General features: G+C 40.2%; 1 protein-coding gene across 1 annotated transcript in view; it reads left to right on the forward strand.

Moving 5' to 3' along the window:
- dnah1 (dynein, axonemal, heavy chain 1) overlaps positions 1-21951 on the forward strand; it is a 392016-nt gene that overhangs the window by 149971 nt on the left and 220094 nt on the right. The window contains exons 30-31 of the mRNA XM_059649497.1: positions 5187-5292; positions 12555-12668. Of these exons, the coding sequence (XP_059505480.1) occupies positions 5187-5292; positions 12555-12668 (220 nt within the window). The remainder of the gene's footprint in view (positions 1-5186; positions 5293-12554; positions 12669-21951) is intronic.

Genomic DNA, 21951 nt, shown 5'->3' on the forward strand with positions numbered 1-21951 from the left:
TGTCTCTCATGAATGTTGTAAAATGAAAGATGCCACCTGTGATATTGCGAAGTTGGGTAGAGTGTTTGTGGATTGGGAGGCAGGACATTAGAATTTGGTGTTTGTAAAATATTGGTGTCTATAAAATGTTAGGAAGGAAAGCATTGTGTGGTGTCTTTAAAAGGTTGTGCTTTTTCTATGCTTGGAGATGTCTGTGAGCAGCTTGAAAATTAGCAAGTACAGAGAGCACCCAGATTGAAACATTTGCATCAAAAAACCATACTGTTAGCAGGTCAACCAGCATTTTTACCAAGACAGTTTTTTGAATTTAGCCCATCAGTTTGAACCAGGCACTTATATACCAAAAACCTGTCAAATCTGAATCTAATGGTTTTGACAACCTAGGACCAAATCTTATTATAAGCAATTGATATGTTATCGGGGTATAAAAGAGAGAGGCACTTGGAAAATCGGCACAGCTAACTGCCATCTGCTGGAGAGAACAGCTCTCAGCTCTTAGAGAAAGCACCATTCTATTCACAACGATACCATGGCACTCCTAGCTAAGATTCTCGGCAGAAGAATAGATAGGGAAAGCATTCCTGACAGAAGAACCGATGGAGAAGACACAGAACATTCCAGAAGTTGTAACCTGGCTGTAATTTCAAGAGGATAAATTCTACTGTTTTGTTACATATGTGTTGGATTTATTGTACTAGTGTACCATTAGAATCTTGGTTTATTTGGGAATAGTTTGTAGCTAAAAAGGGTTTATTCAGTTTTTGAATAGTTTAGTTAATTTGATCATTGTTGGAGTTAGATAAATAAATTGTTACTTGTTGATTGTAAAGTAAGTGTCAGGGATTTTCTTTATTTGACTACTTTCTGGAAAGCAGGCTACTCCACTTTTCACATTCCTTTTATAGGTGATAGGCAAGGTGCTCCTCTTTGGGTGCTTTAATTTTAGTTCTTGGTTGGGGGGGGTGCGTCAACTTGTGCTTAACAGCAACATATGAAAATGTTAGGTCACGTTACCAAACATGTGGTCAAATAGATAGGTTTTAAAGTGTATATTAAAGTGGGAAGTAAGGTAGAAAGGTGGAGATGTGGGAGGGACAAATCTAGGCAACTGAAAGCATAGCCATGACTGATTAAAATTGAGATACACAAGAGACTAGAACTAAAGAACCATTTTGGTGACAGGGGCCTGCAGATATTTACAGGAGAGGAGCAATATTATGAAATAATTGGGAAACAAGAATGAAAATTTTAAAATTAAAATGTTACCAGACCATAGTCAAAATAAGTTGGTGAACACATTCATTAATAAGGTAGTCAGATTTAGTGAGAGTAAAGATATTGAGAAGCATGAGTCAAGACACAGGAAGAGTTTTACATCAGTATATGGTGGGTAGAATATGAGAGGCTAATCATGTATGTATTGAAACGGTCAAGTCTACAATTATCCTTGGCATGAATGAGGGTTTCGGCAGCTGATGAGCTGAGACAGGCCAGAAGTCAGCGGATGGAATGAAAATAGATAAGGGCAGTCTATGGATCTATCTTAGGAGGACTTGGAATTCGATTTGAAAGGTTATCTAGCCTCAAATAAAGTATGTGTGAATGCCTTTCAAATATTTTTAGTTTTGTGGACTTGAGAGCTTTGGTGCTGTTTATTTTATTTCGATTAGCAAGTCAAAGAATCAACTGGAAAACAAGCTGCTTTTGTGTGCAATACGGATACATGAACACCAACTAGCCACCAAGAGACATAACCAATCCACACCTATTGTGTGCAATAAAATAGGTTTAATTAAAATCTTTGTGGTAAAGAAGCTACAGGGAAGAGTGATCAATATATGATTGTATTACATGTTAAGTCTGAGAAAGATTAAAGTTTTTGAGAAAATTTGTAGCTCAGGTTGTGGATGAGGTTGTAGACTCATTCACCAAGCCGATGGGTTTGGATGCTAACGTTTCATCACCTTGCTAGGTAACATCGTCAGTGCGCCTCCAGTGAAACGTTGGTGTTCTGCCCCACTTGTTATTTATATGCCTCAGTTTGCTGGAGTGGTTGGCATCACTTCTGGTTTTGATTCTCATTGGTTTTTACACAAAGTCTAATTCAATGTGTTTGTTGACAGATTTTCAATTGGAATACCAGGCCTCCAGGAATTCCCTGGTGTGTCTCTGTTTGACTCGTGAGACAATGGATGTGTTGCCTCAGTCAAATTCGTGGCCGTTGTTTTTCGTGTGTAGTGAGACCAGTGAAGATTGGTTATGTCTCTTGGTGGCTAGTTGGTGTTCATGTATCCGTATTGTCAGTTTTCTTCTGGTTTGGCCTATGCAGTGTTTCTCACAACCCTTGCATGATATTTTGTATATTACACCAATTTTGTTGGTTTTGGTTATGGGATCCTTTACATTTGTCAGCACCTCTTGTAGGGTGGTTGTCAGTTTGTGGGATATTCTGATACCTAGGGATCTGAGTGGTCTTGTGGTTATCTCTGAGAGTCTGGTCATGTTGTGTCTTCCTGTTGTGGTCTGTCTCGGAGATAATGGCGGATTGTGCTTTTTGGGTATCCATTTCTTTTGAAGACTTCGTATTAGTGCTCCTGTTCTGCTTTGCGTAGTCCTGGGTTGCTACAATGTGCTGTGGCCTGTTTAAATAGTGTCCTGATGCAGCTCTGTTTGTGGGTGTTGGGGTGGTTGCTAGTGTAATTGAATATCTGGTCCGTATGTGTGGTCTTTTTATATATGCTAGCCAGGAGTTCCCCGTTGTTTTTGCATTCTAAACATTATGCCCAGGAAGGGTAGTTAGTTGTTGTTCTCTTCTTCTTTTGTGAATTTTATCCCAGTAAGGATGCTGTTCATGTGTCAGTGGGTTTCTTCTAGTTTTGTGCGTTTAATAATCACATATTGGACCCAAAGTTTGGGTTGTATACTGTGGAGCGCTCTCCGCTCTAACCTTTGTATTACTCCTTCTGCAATCAGTCCTGATATTGGGGATCCCATTGGTGTTCTGTTGATTTGTTTGTATATATTGTCATTGAAGGTGAAGTGGGTTGTGAGGCACAGATCTAGTAGTTTCATGATGGTGTCCTTATTGATGTTGGTGTCCTGGGTTGCCTGCCTGCTTGATTTGTCCAGCAGTGTGGCAATTCTTTCTTTGACTAGGCCGATGTTTATGGATGTAAATAGTGCTGTTGTGTTGAAGTATATCATCATCTTGCCCACTTCTATCCTGGTGTCCTTGATGATGTTGAGGAATTCCTGGGATGAATGGATGGAGTGGGTAGCGTTATCCACCAAATATTTCAATTTCTATAGTAGTTCTTTGGCAAGTCTATATGTTGGTGTGCCTAGTAGTGAAACAATGGGTCTGAGGGTGACCCCTGGTTTGTGTACCTTGGGGTGTCCTTAGAATTGGGGTGTGTTGGATCTCTCTGGCTTTACTTTTTGGTAGTCAGTCTTGCTGATGTCTCCTGAATTGTGCAATTCCTTCAGAGTTGTTGTAATCTGGTCGCCTCATTGTGGTGACAGATAGTAGAAACTGCAGATGCTGGAAAATCTGAGATAACAAGGTATAGAGTTGGATGAACACAGCAGGCCAAGCAGCATCAGAGGAGCAGGAAGGCTGACGTTTCAGGCCCAGACCCTTCTTCGGAAATGAGGCCAAAAACATCAGCCTTCCTGCTCCTCTGATGCTGCTTGGCCTGCTGTGTTCATACAGCTCTACATCTTGTTATCCCTAATTGTGGTGTCAGGACTATCGCCATCTATTGATAGGTGTGGGTATCTGCCAAAAATGCATTATCTTTCTCGATGTATTGGGTTTTATTGAGGATTACTGTCATGCATCCTTTATCCACTGGTAAAATTACAGAGCTTTCTTCTCTTATGTGTTGAATGTGTTCCACTTTCTTTTTTCTCTCAGTGATGGGACTTTGGTCCGTCTGATGGTCTGTGTCCTTCTTGTCAGCCCGTTGTTCTTTAGTGTTGATTCTAGCACAGTCAGAGAGCTAGTCTTTGTTTCTTGGCATCTCTGTAGTTATAACTCTTGATTAATTAAGCCTAACACTGGGACTTTAAATATGGACAATGTATAATACACAGATATATGGGGATAAGTTGCTTAAGATAAATGAAAGAATGAAAATTCTTTAAAAAGGGCATCTTGGTTTTCAACATCGCCCCATCTTATAGAAGCTGTTCCCTTTCCTCTGGAGTTAACCACTGGGGCTGTGAAGCCATTTTTGAAGACAGTCTTAAAGAAGCAGCAATAGAGTGCACAGAGAGGAGACTGTGGAGTACTCTGGGCCCCGCCGTATGGCTGAACATTAACCAGCTTGTTGTTCTCCGAAAACCCTCAGCTTCCTAGTGTGTTCTGCCTTCACTGAGCAAAGTCCCCAGTCATGGGGCAGCATGGTGGCTCAGTGGTTAGTGCTGCTGCCTCATAGTGCCAGGAACCCGGTTCAATTCCAACCTCAGGTGACTGTGCGGAGTTTGCATGTTCTCCCTGTGTCTGCGTGGGTTTCCTCTAGGTGCTCCGGTTTCCTCCCACAGTCCAAAGATGTGCAGGCTAGGTGAATTGGCCATGCTAAATTGCCCATAGTGTTTAAGGATGTGTAGATAAGGTTGGTTATGCGGGGATGAGTCTGGGTGGGATGCTCTGAGGGTTGGTGTGGACTTGTTGGGTTGAAGGGCCTGTTTCCACACTGTAGGGAATTCATGAATAAATTTGGAACCTGCATGAAAAGGTCTGATAGTAGTCAATAATTAGACAGTAAATAGTGACTATTTAGAAAATTAATTAATAATTTAAAAAGAAAATACGCTCCTCCTTGGAAAACGACGCATTTACAGCTAACTGGACTCTAGTGTTCAGTTTGCATTTCCATGCCTGTAGATGACATTGGAAAAATTCTCATATTCCTCACAATATGTCTTATTCTCAGTTTTAACCTATGCTCATCAATTCAGCTGTAATTTAGCTGTTCACTATCTACAGTGCTCAACTGTTTGCATTTTGAACAGATGCACCCTAGCAATAATTATGTTTCACTCTCTGGATATGTCAAAAAGTGAAATTTCATATTGCCAACATTTCAGACATTCTTTATCCTGTTAATTCTAGTTTGCCAATATACTACATTTATTAAAAATAAGTATGTTCTAGCTAAGGATTTCTTGTTGTGCATTTTCAGTGCAGGTGCCTGGGCTTGCTTTGATGAGTTTAATCGGATTGATATTGAAGTTTTGTCTGTGGTGGCACAACAGATCACAACAATTCAGAAAGCCCAGCAACAAAGGGTGAGGACTTATTGCCCAATTTTTACTATTAATATAGATCAATCTCTTTCTTAAGACTTATTGGTTTACTTTAGTGAATGGAAATATCAAGAGCAATTGGGGATGAGATAGAGGATGTGAGATATTGCACAAAAGCATATAAACGTAAGCCAGCACTTAATAAAGTTATTTAGCTAATATTATTCATTTATCATTAGCAAATATAGCAAATCCACACAGCATCATGACTTAGAACTGTATCACCATTTCTTCACTGCTGCTATGTCAAAATCTTGGAACTCCCAGCCTAATAGCACTGATACTGTACCTGTATCCTGTGAGTTGTAGTCGTTCATGAATGTGGCTTACGCTACCTCCTCAAGGGGAATTAAGGATGAGCAGTAACTGCTGGCCTAGCCAACAATGCTCACACACTGGTGAAGAACAAAAAAAACTATACTCATGTTAAGTTCAAACTCAAATTACAGGAAAATCTTGAAAACATTGAAATGTTTCAAAATATTCATTTACAAACTTTATTGGTAAACTATTCCAATTATATTATATTTATACAAATATTAGAATGAAGACATTAAATGTATTTGAAAAATATTAAAAACAAACTGAAAAGATTCAGAAAAACAGGGTACAATTCGCACAAATAACTTCAGAAGTGGGAACAGGACAAATTGCCTGTTTTCAAAAAATATGGAAAAAATGGAAATGTTTATGTCCTTGGAATTAAAATTAGGTTTTAATTTATTTAGCCCGTCAATTAAAATTTCACCTCTTTAAGTATGAAGTAAATCTTTTGGTATGAAGCCACCTCTATCCAGAAAGGTTCCTATACTAGTCCTTCAAATATGTTGAATCATTGTGAAGCTCCATTGCAACTAATTATCTCAACATTTGTTCTGTATTCCTAATCTGTGATAGACCTATATCTTTCTATGTGGCAGTTATTACTTTTACCAGGAGAGTAGAGGTAATGTTTTCACCCCTGTTTGGCAGGAACAATATATCTCAAAAGATAGTGGATATGTTTCAACAAAATATGATATCAGGTATGGTTCAATGAAGGAGTAAGAACTGCCAGTGCTCGAATCAGAGATTATACATGTGAAGCAGGCTAGGCAGCATCAGAGGAGAGGAAAACTGACATTTCATTTCAGGACTCTTCTTTAGAAATGGGGAAGGGGGAAGGGAGCTCTGAAATAAACAAAGAGAAGGGGGTGGGGCTGAGGAAGGTAGGTGGTATGGTGATAGGTGAGTGCAGGTAGGCAGTGCCGGGGATTGGTTAGTGAGGTAGGAGGAACAGATAGGTGGGAGAGAAGATGGACAGGTTGTGTCATGTCAAGGAGGTGGGGATGAGAGGGAGGGTTGGTCATGGGATGAGGCTAGGGGTGGGGAGATTTTGAAACGAGTAAAGTCCACATTGAGACCATTGGGTTGTAGGCTCCCAAGCTGGAATGTGAGGTGTTGCTCCTCCAGTTTCTCCAGAGAGGTCCAGGAAGGAGAGAGAGGTATCAGAGATGGTCTAGATGAATTTGAGGTTTCTGGGTGGCGTCGTTGTGACACTGGAGGAGGCCCAGAATGGACATGTCGTCCAGGGAGTAGGAGGAAGGAATTGAAGTGGTTCGCCACTGTAAGGTGTTCTCGTTTCCCACAAACGTAGCGCAGGTCATCTACAAAGCAGTCTCTGACCCTCTGCTTGGTCTCACTAATGTAGAGAAGACCACATTGGGAGCAGCAGTAGACCACATTAACGGATGTGCAGGTGAACCTCTGTCTGATGTGGAAGGTTTTTTTAGGTCCTTGGATGGGGGTGACGGGGGAGGTGTGGGGGCAGGTGCAGCACATCCTGCAGTTGCAGGGAAGGGTGCTGGGGGTGGTGGAGCTAGTGGGGAACGTAGAGTGGACAAGGGAATCATGGAGAGAGCATTCCCTATGGAAGGCAGATAGGGGTGGGGAAGGAAATATATCCTTGGTTGTGGGATCAGATTCCAGGTAGCAGAAAGGGCAGAGAATAATACGTTGAATCCGGAGGTTAGTGGGGTGATAACGTGAGGATAAGGGGGATTCTTCTTTGTTCTTGTTCCAGGGAAAGGATGTGAGGGCAGAGGTGCGGTCGAGAGCATTTTTGACCACTGAAGGGGGAAGTTGCAGTCCTTGAAAAAAGAGGACATCTGGGATGTTTGGGAGTGGAATGCCCCATCTTGGGAGCAGGCATGGTAGGGGTGATGGAATTAGGAGTAGGGGATTGTATTCTTGCAGGAAAGTGAGTGAGAGGAAGTATAGTCTCGGTAGCTGTGGGAGACGGTGGGCTTGAAATAGATATCAGTTTCGAGGTGTTCACCAGCGATGGAGACAGAGAGGTCCAGGAAGGAGAGAGAGGTATCAGAGATGGTCTAGATGAATTTGAGGTTAGGGTGAAAGGTGTTAGTAAAGTTGATGAACTGTTCAAGCTCCTCATGGGAGCATGAGGCAGTGTTAATACAGTCACCGATGTTGCAGAGGAAAAGGTGGGGGATAGGACCAGTGTAGCTGTGGAAGAGGGACTGTTCCACGTATCCTATGAAGAGGCGGGTATAGCCTGAGCCCATGCAGATTCCCATGGCCCTTAGTCTTTAGGAAGTGGGAGGAGTTGAAGGAGAAGTTGTTAAGGTAAGGATGAGTTCAGTTAAGTGGATAAGAGTGTCAGTGGAGGGGGACTGGTTGGGCCTACAGGAGAGGAATAAGTGAAGGGCATGAAGACTAGTTTTGATAAAGATGCTGATCTGGATTAAGATTTGTTAATATTGGGAGATAGGGTGAATTGATTTTTTTTCAGAATTTGTGTTATTTAACCTTTGGAATATTGTTGATTGGTTTAGAATATTATGCATTGTCTCAGCTTCTGAAGTCAAATTTGTCACAGCTGTCAATATGGTAATAAAGTTTACAGAGCTGATTGTTGGATATGAATTGCTTGAATTCATTGCAAAGAGATGGAAGCGTTTTACAAAAACATTTTGTTTTTAGCTTTGTATTTACAAAGCATTATCCAGGCATGAAAAAGCCTCAACAAAGAGCTGCACAATTGTAATAGTGTTAACACAGCATATAAGAAGTACACGCTTTATCAATTAACCTTCCCACTTGTATCTGTATACATTAGTGAGAATTTTCTGGTTTTTTTAACAACTGAAATTTGTTGATCTCCTCAAAAAATAATCAGATCACAGAAACCAACTTGAAAAATACAAATGAAACCAGCTTTATTTTAATAATGTTTTGTATCTGTTTATAATATTATTAATTAGTTGTTATTTGTCTGATCTGTCTTGATTAGTTAATTAAAGGAGCAGGTACGTTAGTGTGTTTTGTTGATATAAGGAACCTATTGGACCGTGGACATGTTGGAGGCATAAAATACTTGGGGGAGGGAAAGAATGCGTGCATGGGGATGGCATAGAAAGACTAGAATGGTGATGATATAAGAGAAATAGTTGAAGTGTGGCAAAATGATGAAAAAAATTATTTGATATTATCTGGATGTTAAAATGAAGAATGAATAAACTTGAATTTAAAAAAAAATTCTATCAAGTGAATCAAATGAATACATTAGCCATCACTCTACATTTGAAGAAGATGATAAAGATTTGTGCTCTCAAGACTTTCTTCACAATTTAACTCCAACTGACATGCAACCAACCAAATGTAATTCAATAAAGGAACAGTCAAAAAAAAATGCTGCAAAAGGACAGCACAGTGGCTCAGTGGTTAACACTGCTCACAGTGCCAGGGACCTGGGTTAGATTCCACTCTTGGGTGACTGTGTGGAGTTTGCACATTCTCCCTGTGTCTGCAGGGGTTTCCTCTGGGTGCTCCAGTTTCCTCCCACAGTCCAAAGTTGTGCAGGCTAGGTGCTAAATTGCTTATAGCATTCAGGGGTGTGCAGATTAGGGGGATGGGTCTTGGTGGGATGCTCTCTGAGAGTCCGTGTGGACTTGTTGGGCCAAAGGGTTTGTTTCCACACTGGAGGGGCTCTATGGTTCTTAAAACCTGAATATTAATCAAGATCTTTATCGTGGAACAAGATTGGTAATTAGGACATTGTTTAATTCAACATTAGTTGCTGAAATTGTAACACATAGATTTCAAGAAAATAAAATGTTCATTGAGCTCTTCAGATGTAGGCATGATTTTTCAAATCTGTAGAAAAGATCTCTTAATTAGATTTTCACAGTCTGACTTTTAATAAGTCAAGGTCAGACTCTTCACAAAATAATTGCATTTATATTCCTACACCTGTTTTTATGCAAAAACAGCTTTATGTAATGTTTTCTATAGTGAGAAGTTTTGATTCTGTTGAAGTCTTTGGTGAAAGCATAAGCAGAAACCTTGTATTTAAAGAAATAATATCACAATGAAGATACTAATTTTACCACAAATATTTTTCAGATATCGGATTATATTTAATTATTTAAAATATATTAAGTATAGATAAAAGAAGTTTAAAAACACAAAAATTGAGAGTAGAAATGACAAATTTCATATCACGTAAATGAAAACAGGCTAAAAAAAGTTAAGATTTCCTATCTCTGACCTGTTAAAATCTAAGGATTACAAAACCAGCTTAAACTTTTTCACAAAATCTATAGATTAAACACAATGCAAGAAATTAGCTAAACTGGTAGTTGTTTCTAATTGTTTGTTGGATAACAATCAACAGGAAAGGAAGGCACTCTTTAACAATGAAAATTTCAGAATACCTCCTAAAATATAATGTGGGTAATGTAATAGGCTTTCAGATTACAGCATGATTCACATTTTATATACATAATATAAAAATATAATGAGCAACATAATCAAATAACATTGGAGTTGAACTTTGCACTCTGCCTAAATTGGATTTGTGCCCAGTAATCCTTGGCATAGAAATCTTAAATGGCAGCCAATATAAATAGCTCACAAGCTTGCATACATACAAACACATATCTAATTATCCTCAGCTTCAAATGGTGTCTGACTGAGGGTCTGTGATTCATGTGGCTGAAAGTAATAACTACTTTTTAGAATTATCTAATGCTTCATTAATGGATTTAAATTATTCTCCTGGAACGTAATTTGTATTTTAACAGAAGCCAGCAGAGAGGAACAATTGCTGAATCCTGTTTTGCTTTGGCTTTCACTAATCCTCTGATATCCCATTTTCTACAAAGTGCCTCCACTATTGGGAAGTTCCAGATCTTCAGATTCCATTTTAAGGCCGAGTGGGTTTCCTGTAGAATTGTAGAGAAGTATATTCTATTCTCTTGCCCTGCCTTTTTATCTTTTTATTCAGATATTGTTCTCTATGGAGATAGGGAGATTGATGAGAGATTTGACAGAGCTGCAAGAGGGATAAGAAATGCTGATGGTACTGGCAATGGAGACACAGATTTAAATTCTTGGCAAGAGATATAGTGGGATATGAGAAAGAACCTCTGTGTGCAATGAGTAGTTATGGTCCGGAATTTGTTCCCCACAACTGTGGCAGAACCAGAAACAATCAATGAGATCTAAAGAAAATTGTGTAGACACTTAATGTGGGGATTGAATGGGCTAGTGGAATTGACTGATTGCTCCACAGAGAGCTGACATAGACTTGATGGGCCAAAAGGCTTTTTCTCTGTGTTGTAAATCACTATCACAGTATGTATAGCTACAAATGGACCAATTTTAACAAAAATGTGAATGAACAAATCCTTAACATTGGAAGGGGTAGTGATAAAGTCGTGAAACAAACATTTTGATCATGAGAGTTTATAAATAAATGACTAGTATAAAGGAAAATAACGTTGTGGTCAGATTCAGCTGGAATTGATATGAAAATGATTGAAAGTAATGGACAGGTTCGTCAACAATGCTAACAAGCATTAGTCTCTAATGTCCTGCTGACTGATGCTCAGATTCCGTTCCACCACTTAGCTCTTGGTCTTTCTAGTGACTTGATAAAAACATAGTTAAATAAAATGAACTCTAGAAGCGAGGCGAGAGTGACATCAAGGTAATATTTGATCTAGTTTAGCATCAAGGAGTCTTAGTAAGTCTAAAGTTAATGAGAATCAGCTGGACAACACTTTGATAGTTTGAGTCATACAAAGGAAGATAATTATGGTTGTTGGAGGTCAGCCATCTCAGTCCCAGCACATCACTGCAATAGCTTCTCAGGATAGTGCCTTAGACCCATTCATCTTCAGCTACTTCCATCCATCTTAAGATCAGAAGCAGAGATGTTTGATGATTGCACAACATTCGGCACCGCTGACAACTCCTCAGATGCTGAATTAGTCTGTGTCCATATGCCGTAAGACCTGGACACATTCCAGTGGTTGGGTTGATACATGGCATGTAGCATTGGTCCCATACAAGTGCTAGGCAATGACCATCTCAGTTAGACAGAATATAACCAACTTTCCATGAGATTCATAATAAAATTACCATCACCGAATTCTGCACCTCCTAGAGGCTACCATTGATCCAAAATTGAACTGGATTAGTCATACAAATACTGTAGCTACAAGAACAGATCACTTGCCTTGGAACCCTGCAGCAATTAGCTAACCCCGGCTCCCTAAAGTTTGTTCACAATCTACAAGGTACAATTCAGGAATGTGATAGAATAGCCCACTTGCCTGGTTGAGTGGAGCTGAAACAGCAATCAAGAAACTTATTACTATCCAGGACAAAGTGATCAACTGGCACTCCACTTACCACTTGCAACATTCACTGCCTGTACTATTGATGCACAGTTATTGCAGTGTGTACCGTCTAATAGAATGCTTTACAGAACTTACCATTTTTTCATCAAGAGCATATTACAAACCTTCAACTTCTACCAGCTAGGACGAGAGCACCAGAATCACGGAGCATATCTACCAACAATTCCCTTCAAAGCCCCCTATCATCCTAACTTGCTGTATTGCTGTTCCTTCATATTTGTTTATGTCAAAATCGAAGAACTCCATATTTAACAGCCCTGTGGATATACCTACCCTCATGGACTACCACGTTTCAGGAATACATCTCACCATCACCTTCTCAACCTCAGTTAAGAATGGGCAATAAATGCTGGCCCAGCTAGCATGTTTGCATCCTGTGATTGAATTTTAAAAAAATGAATTTGTGTTTCTGTACAACGATTCCAATTTCACCTAGATAATTTCACCTTGACAATGTAAAATGTTTAGGTTCTGCATATGATTGTTCACATCTTGACAACCCAGAAAGAGGGCTCATTGTCATGAATGTTTTTGCAGGTTGATCGATTCATGTTTGAAGGTGTTGAGATCACACTGATACCATCCTGTGCTGTCTTCATTACCATGAACCCTGGCTATGCTGGTCGCACGGAGTTACCTGACAACCTTAAGGTAGGCAAAGTTCTGTTTCCAAAATCTTCCAGTTTAGACATTTTGCATGCCTCCTGTGATACATGAAAGATAACAGAAATGATATAATAGGCTTTTAGGGTGAGTTGCACTGATGTGAGAGGAAGCTCATGTGGAGCATGAAAGCTGGCAGAGACGTTGGGTCCATGACATGTTCCTGTGACACAAATTCTATGTGGCCAAGATCTTCTAGTCTCCAGATTGTGGGAGACCAGGCATACACACAGAATGCACATCAGGACGCTGTGAAAATCCTGATGTGCTGAACCTCCAATGGGCAATTCCCTTGTATCCTGAGACCCTCTCAAAACATTTCTAACTTTGATTAAGAATCGATGCTTTGAACAGATGCAATGTGCTTACGTCGATAGTTGCCCAAGAAATGTTAGACAGCACAATCCTAGTCATAACTCGTGCTAACTTTACAATTGGCATCTTTGCTGACACCCTAAACAATCAATATCATTGATCTCACCTAGCCTCTCAACCTGCCAATGCTTTACCCCAACCCAGCTAATCCCTTGATTTCTCCTAACTACATCCTTAAGAGCCTGAATTTTCTCATAATTTCTGACCTGACTAGCTTCCACCACCCAACTAACCCTTGATCTGACTATACCCTGACCTGACTACCCCTAACTTACCTGCTATCCTACTCACCTATCTTCCCACATACCTGCTATTCTACTGTCCTGCCACTGCCAACCTGCCTACCTGCCATCCTATAACTGTGTCCATTTGTAAACCTGTGCACTTAGCATCCTACCAACATTCAATCCAACCCTACCCTCCTGCCACCCTAATGACCTGCTACCCTGCTTTTGTACCCAGCTACCACCACAATCCCTTGTCATTCTCCCAACATTTGTACTTAGCACACTACCCACCCTGCCGTCCTTCCCATTCATACACTCACCTGTTTGATCAATACTGAATCTTGAACAGAAATTATAATATTTATAGCTTGTGTACATTTTTGTTTACTGCTATACATAGCATATTCATATACTAAATGAATAAGTGTCCATTTGACACTGTGCTATTAATCAAAATGTACCACTTACCATGTTACGTACTCTGCATCTCTAACAGAAATGGAACATAAACAGTATCTTTGCATAATTACGTAACACAATATCCTAAAGAGAATTGGAATATGTAAAGTACTAACATTGAGCATTGCTAACAAAAAAGAGATATGCTGTTGAAGTCCTTTTGCCTTGCATTCATCCACACTTCAGGACAGATGCAAAAAGGCCAAATTTCAAAAGGAACATTAATTTATATACATGCAAGAAAGGGTGCTAATTTTTGGCAAGTGGCTTCAAATTGTTCAAAGCTTTGCCATGGAAAATACAACAAGGAACAGTTGTTCCCCAGACTTTTGTTAATTGGTAAAGGTACAATGCCTGGATGTGATCTGTTTGTAGAGGACAGTTCCCTACATATGAATATTTGTAGCCGCTAGTAAGAGTAAGTGAGTAAGTCATTGCCTGATGGCTGATAATCTTAAATTATCTATTAGTGTAATTCTTCATACATTTGAGATTATTCCGTGGGTGTGTCCATCTGCAAAATCGTATGTAATATTGGGTACTTATATTCTGAGTTTTTCAAACCTAAGCTGCTTGATTATAGTTATTACTTATCCCATTTGTATTTGATTACTGCCTGTATACATGGCATCACACTGAAACTTAAATTCATGAGTATATTTGTGCATTTAGCTTGATGAACTTAGTGAGAATATCACTCATTTTACTAGTGTACAGTAAAAGTGTGAAACAGTTTCCTTTACCTGTCTACAATTGTGCATATGAATTAGAAGCAGTAGGAACCCCTTGTAATCCCTCAAAGTTTCTCAGTCATTTAAAAAGGTCGAGGTTAATCTGATTATTCCATATTCCATCTGACTCAAATAATCTTGTCACCTCCTTACTTATCAAAAAAAATGTAGAGTTCCAAAGACTTACTATCATCTGCAAGAAAAACGTTCTCCTCATCTCCAACTTAAATGGGTGACCCTGTGATAGTGTAAATTTCAGAACTTTAATAACTGCCCATAGACTGAAAGAATCAACAAAGATAAAGTATCACACCTGAAAGAACTGTCAACGGACAAGGACAAATGTACGCAGGAATTAAAAGCAATTAGCCATGTCTGGGAAAATAAAGAGTCAAGATTACATAAACAAAACTGATATGTCACTTGCTTGACAACTGGATGCCTCATGCTGCAAGGATAAATGACTGCCCTGCTGAAGAAATAAAGGAGTTACTTACATAGCAGAATATGTCTTTAAACAGACAATCAAAGCCAAATGTAACAAGGAACAGAGGAGTTGATTCTGATAAGGAAACAAACTGCAGACTGAAGCACTCTAAAAGTGTAATCAATATTTTGGATGAAAGGGCTCCAAAGTATTATCAATAATGTCACATCACACAATTGAAAGAGAAAATCTTTGGTAGCAGAACTTCAAAGAACATCACTACACATAGATCGAATCCCAGACACTTCCATAGTCAGGGATGTTTGGAATCATAACTAAAATCTACCATTAATCAGGCAACAGCCAAAGTGAATTGTGAGGCTTTATTTGCTTACTTGAATGGTCTTGTGTTGGTTGCTGTATGTAATTATGTTTAAATTATTGTTTCAGTATTTCATTATATGCATTGACTTCAGTCTCTCAGATGGCAGACTGGTACAAAAGGTGAAGTCACTTGGTATCACAGGTGAGCTGGCAAGACAGATACAGAACTGACTTAGTCATAGGTGACAGAGGGTAGCAGTGGAAGGATGCTTTTTGGAATGGAGGACTGGGACTTGTGTTCCACAGGGATCTGTGCTGGGACCTCTGCTCTTTGTGATCTATGTAAATGATTTGGTGGAAACTGTAGCTGATCTAATTAGTAAGTTTGCGAACAGTGCAAAAATTGGTAGAGTTGCAGATAGTGAGGAGAGTTGTCAGAGGATACAGCAGGATATGGATCAGTTGGAGACATGGGCAGAAAAATGGCATATGGAGTTTAATCCGGACAAGCGTGAGGTGATGCATTTTGGAAGGTCAAGTACAGGTGCAAATTATACAGTGAACTGCAGAACCCTTAGGAGTATTGATGTGTAGAGAGATCGGGTGTGCAGGTCCACAGATCACTGAAGGTGACAACACAGGTAGATAAGGAGTAAAAAAGGTCTATGGCATGATCGCCTTCATTAAAAGGAGCATTAAGTGTAAGGATAGACAAGTTATACTGTAGCTCTGCAGGACTTAAGTTAGGCCACACTTGGAATATTACATGTAGTTCTGGTCAACACAGTACTAGAAGGATGTGGATGCTTTGGAGGGGGTACGGAAAAGGTTTATTAGGATGTTGCCTGGTACAGGGGAATTTAGCTATGAAGAAAGATTGGATAGTCTGGGTATGTTTTCACCGGAATGCAGGAGGTTGAGGGGTGACCTGATAGAAGCTTATAAGATTGTGAATGATCTAGATAGATTGAATATGAGGCTTTTTCCCAGGATGGAGGGGTCAGTCACTGGGGGACACAGGTTCAAGGTGCAAGAGAAGAAGTTTAAGAAAGATGTGCAAGGCATGTTATTCACACAAATGGCGTGAGTGTCTGAAATCCGTTGCTGGAAGAGGTGGTGGAAGCAGACGCAATAGCAGCTTTCAAGAAGCATGTGGATGAATACATGAATAGGAAGTGAATAGAGGGATACGGGTCCTGTAAGTGAAGATAATTTTAATATGAAAGGGCAAAATGTGTTGGTGCAGATTTGGAGGGCCGAAGGGCATATTCCTGCGCTGTATTGTTTTTCTTCGTCTGTGAGATGTCTTAATAAGTAGCCGAATTAAAGTAGCTTGTGATTTGCCCACAACAAATGGCATCCCTGGGTGAGTGGATGTCAGTCTGCACTTATAACAGTGACCTCCGGTTCTATATTATCCCACATCCATACTTAGGATATGCTTCAGTCAAGTCATCACTTACGGTTATAAGCTCCAGCAGATATAAGAATAGCTTGACCAACCTTTCCTTATTGTTTTCGTTTGTAGTATGTGGACAGTATGTGGTTTGGCCAGCATTTATTTTTGGCCCTAGCTGCCCTCAAGAAAGTGGTGGTGAGTTGGCTTCTTGAACTGCTGCAGTCCACATGCTATAGCTTGACCCAAAAAGTCCTGAGGGAGGGAATTCCAGGATTTTGACCCCGCAACAGTGAAGAAACAAAGATATATTTCCAAGTTCAGGATGATGAACAGCTTGAAACTTGCAGGTGATGGTTCCCATGTATCTGGTGATCTTGTCTTTCTAAATAAAAGTAGTGGTGGGTTTGGAAGGTGCTAAGGATCTTTGGACAATTTCAGCAGTGCATCTTGTAAATAGTACACATTGCTGCTGACCACCCATGTTGCAAGAAGTGAGTCTTTGTAGATATGGGGCCTGTCACCTGGGCTGCTTTGTCTTGGATGGTGTCAAGCTTCTTTAGAGTTGTTGGAGCTGCACTCATCCAGGCAAGAAGGGAGTATTCTATCACACTCCTGACTTGTGCTTTGTAGATGGTAAAGGGATTTAGGGAGCCAGGAAGTGAGCTAATCACTGCCGTATTACTATCTTCTGAGCTGCTCTGAGAGTCCAGTTGAATTTCTGGTCAATGATAACCCCAATGATATTAATAGTGGGGATTCAATGTTGGTAACACCATTGGCTATCAAGGGGTCGTGGTTAGATTGTCTCTTACTGGAGATGTTCATTTCCTGCATTTGTATGGCATGAATATCACTTACACTTTTCAGCCTAGCCTGGATATTGTCCAGGTTCTGTTCCTTTTGGACATGGGCTGCTTCAGTACTTGAGGAATTGCGTATGGCGAATGCAAATGAAAATTGTGCAAACATTGGCAAACATGACCACTTCTGACTTTATGTTGGAGGGAAGCTAATTAATGAAGCAGCTGAAGATGGCTGGGCCTAGGAAACTATTCTGAGGAGTTCATGCAGGAGTCCTGGACCTGAAATGACTATCCTCCAATGACCACAACCATTTTCTTCTGTGCTAGATATGACTCCGACTGGCTTCTGATTCTCATTGACTTCAATTTTGCTAGGACTCTTGCATGCCAACTCAGTAAATTGCAGCCTTGATGGAAATGGAAGTCACCCTCACCTCATCTCTGGGATTCATTTTTGTTTTGCCCATGTTTGCACCAAGTGTTTAATGAGGTCCGGAGCTGAGCGGTCCTAGCAGAGCTCAAACTGTGCTTCATTCAGCAGGTTATTGCTGAGCAATTCTGCAAGATAGCACTCTTGATGACACTTTTCATCATTTTACTAATGATGGAGAGTAGTCTATTGGGATAGTAATTGGCTAGGTGGATTTTTGTTACAGGATATACCTGGTTATTTTCCACATTGTTGGGTAGATGCCAGTTTTGTAGCTGTACTGGAGCAGCTTGGCAAGGGGTGTATTACAGAGCGTGTCTTCAGCATCATTCCTGCATTGTTGTCAGAAGCCATAGCTTTTTCTGTATCCTGTGCCTCCAACCATTTCTTGATATCATGTGGAGTGAATTGAATTGACTGAAAACAAGCATCTGTGATCATGGGGATATCTGGAGGAGTTTGAGATGGACCATCCACTTGACAGTCTTAGCTGATGATTGTTGGGACTGCGCCATTTTTTGCACTGATGTGCTAGGCTTTTCCACTATAAAGAATGAGGATATTTGTGGAGCCTACTGGAGTGAATTGTCTCATTGTCCACCACCCTTCATAACTGGATGTGGCAGAACTGCAGAGCTTAGATCTGATCTATTAGTTGTGCGATCACTAAGTTCTGTTGGTCACAAGCTGCTTATGCGATTTGGCATGCAAGTAGTCCCATTCTGTAGCTTCACTGTTGACATCTCATTTTAATGTACGCACGGTGCTGCTCCTGGCATGTCTTTCAGCACTCTTCACTGAACTTGGGTTGATCCCTTACTTGGGTGTTGATGATAGAGTGGGGATATGCCGAGCCGTGATGTTATAGATTGTGTTGTTGTCTGATTTTGCTGCTACTGGTCCACAGCATCTCATGGATGCCTAATCTGGAATTGTTAGATAAGTTTGAAGCCTGTCCCATTTAGTAAATTGATAGTAATACACAACAGGATATCAGATTCTATCAATGTGAAGCCACGTTTTGTCTCCTCAAACACTGTGCGGTGGTATTCTTAAATGATCCTATCATGGACAGATGTATTTGCGGTAGGTACGTTGGCGAAGATGAAGTAAAGTGAATTTTTCCCTCTTGTTGATTCCCTCATGATCTGCTGCTGTCAAAGTAGTCATATCCTTTAAAATCCAATGCATTTAATCTGTGCTTCTGCTGATCCACTTGTAGTGGTGAATATTAAAATCTCTCACCAAGATACATTTTGGAGCCTTGCTGCCCTCAGTGGTTCCTGCTAGTGTTGTTCAACGTAGAGGAACACTGAGTCATCAACTGAGGGAGGACAGTTTGTGATAATTAATAAGAGATTTCCTTGTCCATTTTTGAACTGTTGCTGTGAGACTTCATGGTGTCCAGAGTCAGTGTTGAGGACACCATGGGCAACTCTCTCCCACCGAACACCACGGTGTTGCTATCTGTGCAGCTCCTGCCCTGCTGTTTGGATAAGAGAATGTTGATACGGTAACATGAGTATGCCTATGTCAGGCTGTTTCTTGACTACTCTTTAAGACAGTTATCCCAATTTTGGCACCAGCCCCTCCAGTTGTTAGTAAGGAGGACTTCACAAGGTCGATAGAACAATTTTTGCAATTGTCATTTCTGGTGCGAAGGTCGATACTAGGTGATCCATCCGATTTCATTTTTTGTTGAGATGTCATAGCAATTGATACAACTGAGTGGCTTTCTAGGCCATTTCAATGCACATTTGAGAGTTCACCCCACCGCTGTGGCTCTTGTTCAGTACAGAAACCTGGAGCTTGCTATCAACCTTTGTCTGAAAGTCAGATAAATTGGAATAATGTGTATCTTAAAAAAAAATTAACATTTGGTATGACTGTGGGAATGATGGTGCTTAAGTGGGTCAGAACAAATGGATAATAAATGCTAGCCCAGCCAGTGATGCCCACATCCCTTGAACAAACAAGAAAAAGAACAACTCCTAGCCTCGGACCCATTCTTGTAGCTACAGTAGGTATATGGCCAGTTCAGTTCAGATTTTGTCAATGTAACCCTACAGGATGTTGATACTGGGAATTCAACGAGGGTAGTGCCGTTGAATTTATTGAAGGAAAGATTATTTGATTTTCTCTTGTTGGAGATAGTTATTGTCTGGCATGAGTGTTACTTGACATTTATCAGCCCAAGTCTAGATGGAATCCAGATCTTGCTGTGTACAGACATGGACTGTTTAGCTAATATTGAACAATCATTAGCAAAATCCTCATTTTTGACCTCATGATGGAAGGAAAGTCATCGATAAAGCAGCTATAAAGATGGTGATTATAAAGATAGGTCATTATCCTGAGGAGCTGCTGAAATGATTATTTTTAGGCTGACATGATTGACCTCCAACAGCTATAACCATCCATGTTTTTGCTGGTATGACTTCAACCAGTAAGGAATTTTTCTTTGATACCCATTGATTCCAATATTTCCTCAATACCATACTTATGCCGACTTGATGTTTGGGGAAGCCACTTCCACCTGTCCCCTGTACCATGAATATTTGTTATTCTTAATAAGCTTTGATATGGCAGCTTATCAAATATCTTTTGGAAATTCAAATAGAATACACCCGCTGATTCTCCTGTATCCATAGTACATACTACTTCAAAGAACTCCAAGAAATTTGTTAACCGTAATTTCATGTGACTCTGATTACCTTCAATTTTTTTCTAAGTGCAGATTGTAAGCATATTGGCCTGTTTTCTCTTGCAATAAAAATAGAAAGTGCTAGAGAAATTGTACAGGTCTTGCATCATTGTGGAAAAAGAAATAGAATTAACGTTTGAGTCTGATAGGAATCTTCTTCAGTTTTACTCCTTACCATTTAGCGTAGAAGCTTGCCATAATTGTCAGCTTGCCTCAGACAAGTCAAAGGGGAAAGCCTTCACTTAGAAGGTCCCAACATAGTAGGTCAAAGCCAGCTTCCAATCCCAGTTCAGACCCCTTTGAGGCAGTCAGAGTCAGATTCCTCTCCTGCTAAGAGTCAAGTGATGGGTAGCAAACCACTCATCTTGAAACTTACGACCTTATTTGGGCTGTTGCCCTCCTGGAATGAGAAAGAACTAGGTACTGCAGAAGATGAAAGTGGATGGCACAGTTGCTACTGTTTGCATAGATCGTGAAGTGTCCTGAGTGAGAGTGATAGAGCATGAGCCTTGATAGAAGGTGGGTACAGTAGCGGAGATAGCTTAAATGTGAGATATTAGAGAGACGAAATGGAGTGGAGAAGGACATGTACCTTCTTTACAGTGCTAGGCATTTGCCTAGACAGCTCAGACTTCTTTAACCCAGATGGCAACCTCTAACCAGCCTGCTGGTTTTGGGGGAATAGGAAGTCCCTCCTCTGCACCACCCTGTTCAATGAGACCTCCACAATCATGCGTGCAAGTGGGGTGCCAATTTCCCCTGTCTTCCATGTCTCGGGCAAATACCAGCAATTATGCAGGTTAATTCTAGACTGACTGTGCTTTTCCAGTTTCACAGTGGGCTTTTAAAGATGGATGCAAGGAATGCAAGTGAATTCCAGCATATTCACCAAGTGGTGTGATGTTCTGGTGCATGTTATGATAAGGCAGAAATTGGACAGGGTGGGGCAGGGTGGATAATAATGACGCGAGTTTGGTAAGATAGGGCAAGAAAATTTGCTGGGCCACATGGCAAGAAATCCTCCAAAATTGTGATACAACTATGACATCATCAAAAGAACATAAACTGTAGCCCAAAGAAAGGAGAATACAAGAGTAAGCTAGTATATAGCTATAGAAATGTGAAAAGAAAAATATTAACTCAAACAAGAGTGGACAAATCAGAGTCAGGAGAAATTATAAACAGAAATAACAAAATTAAGAAACATTAATTTAAAATATTGCATTCACAGTAGAAGGCACATTATTCCTCTAAAACTATCAGATATTTCCAGGATTTGCACATATACCCAGAAGTTGCTGTCAGTGAATCTAAGCTTCTCCCAAGGATGTGTTGTTGAAGTACTGTTAAATCGCAATCAAATAAAAATTAAAATGATCCAAAATTCCACTC

The sequence above is a fragment of the Stegostoma tigrinum genome, chromosome 11, assembly GCF_030684315.1.
Source record: "Stegostoma tigrinum isolate sSteTig4 chromosome 11, sSteTig4.hap1, whole genome shotgun sequence".
NCBI lineage: Eukaryota > Metazoa > Chordata > Chondrichthyes > Orectolobiformes > Stegostomatidae > Stegostoma > Stegostoma tigrinum.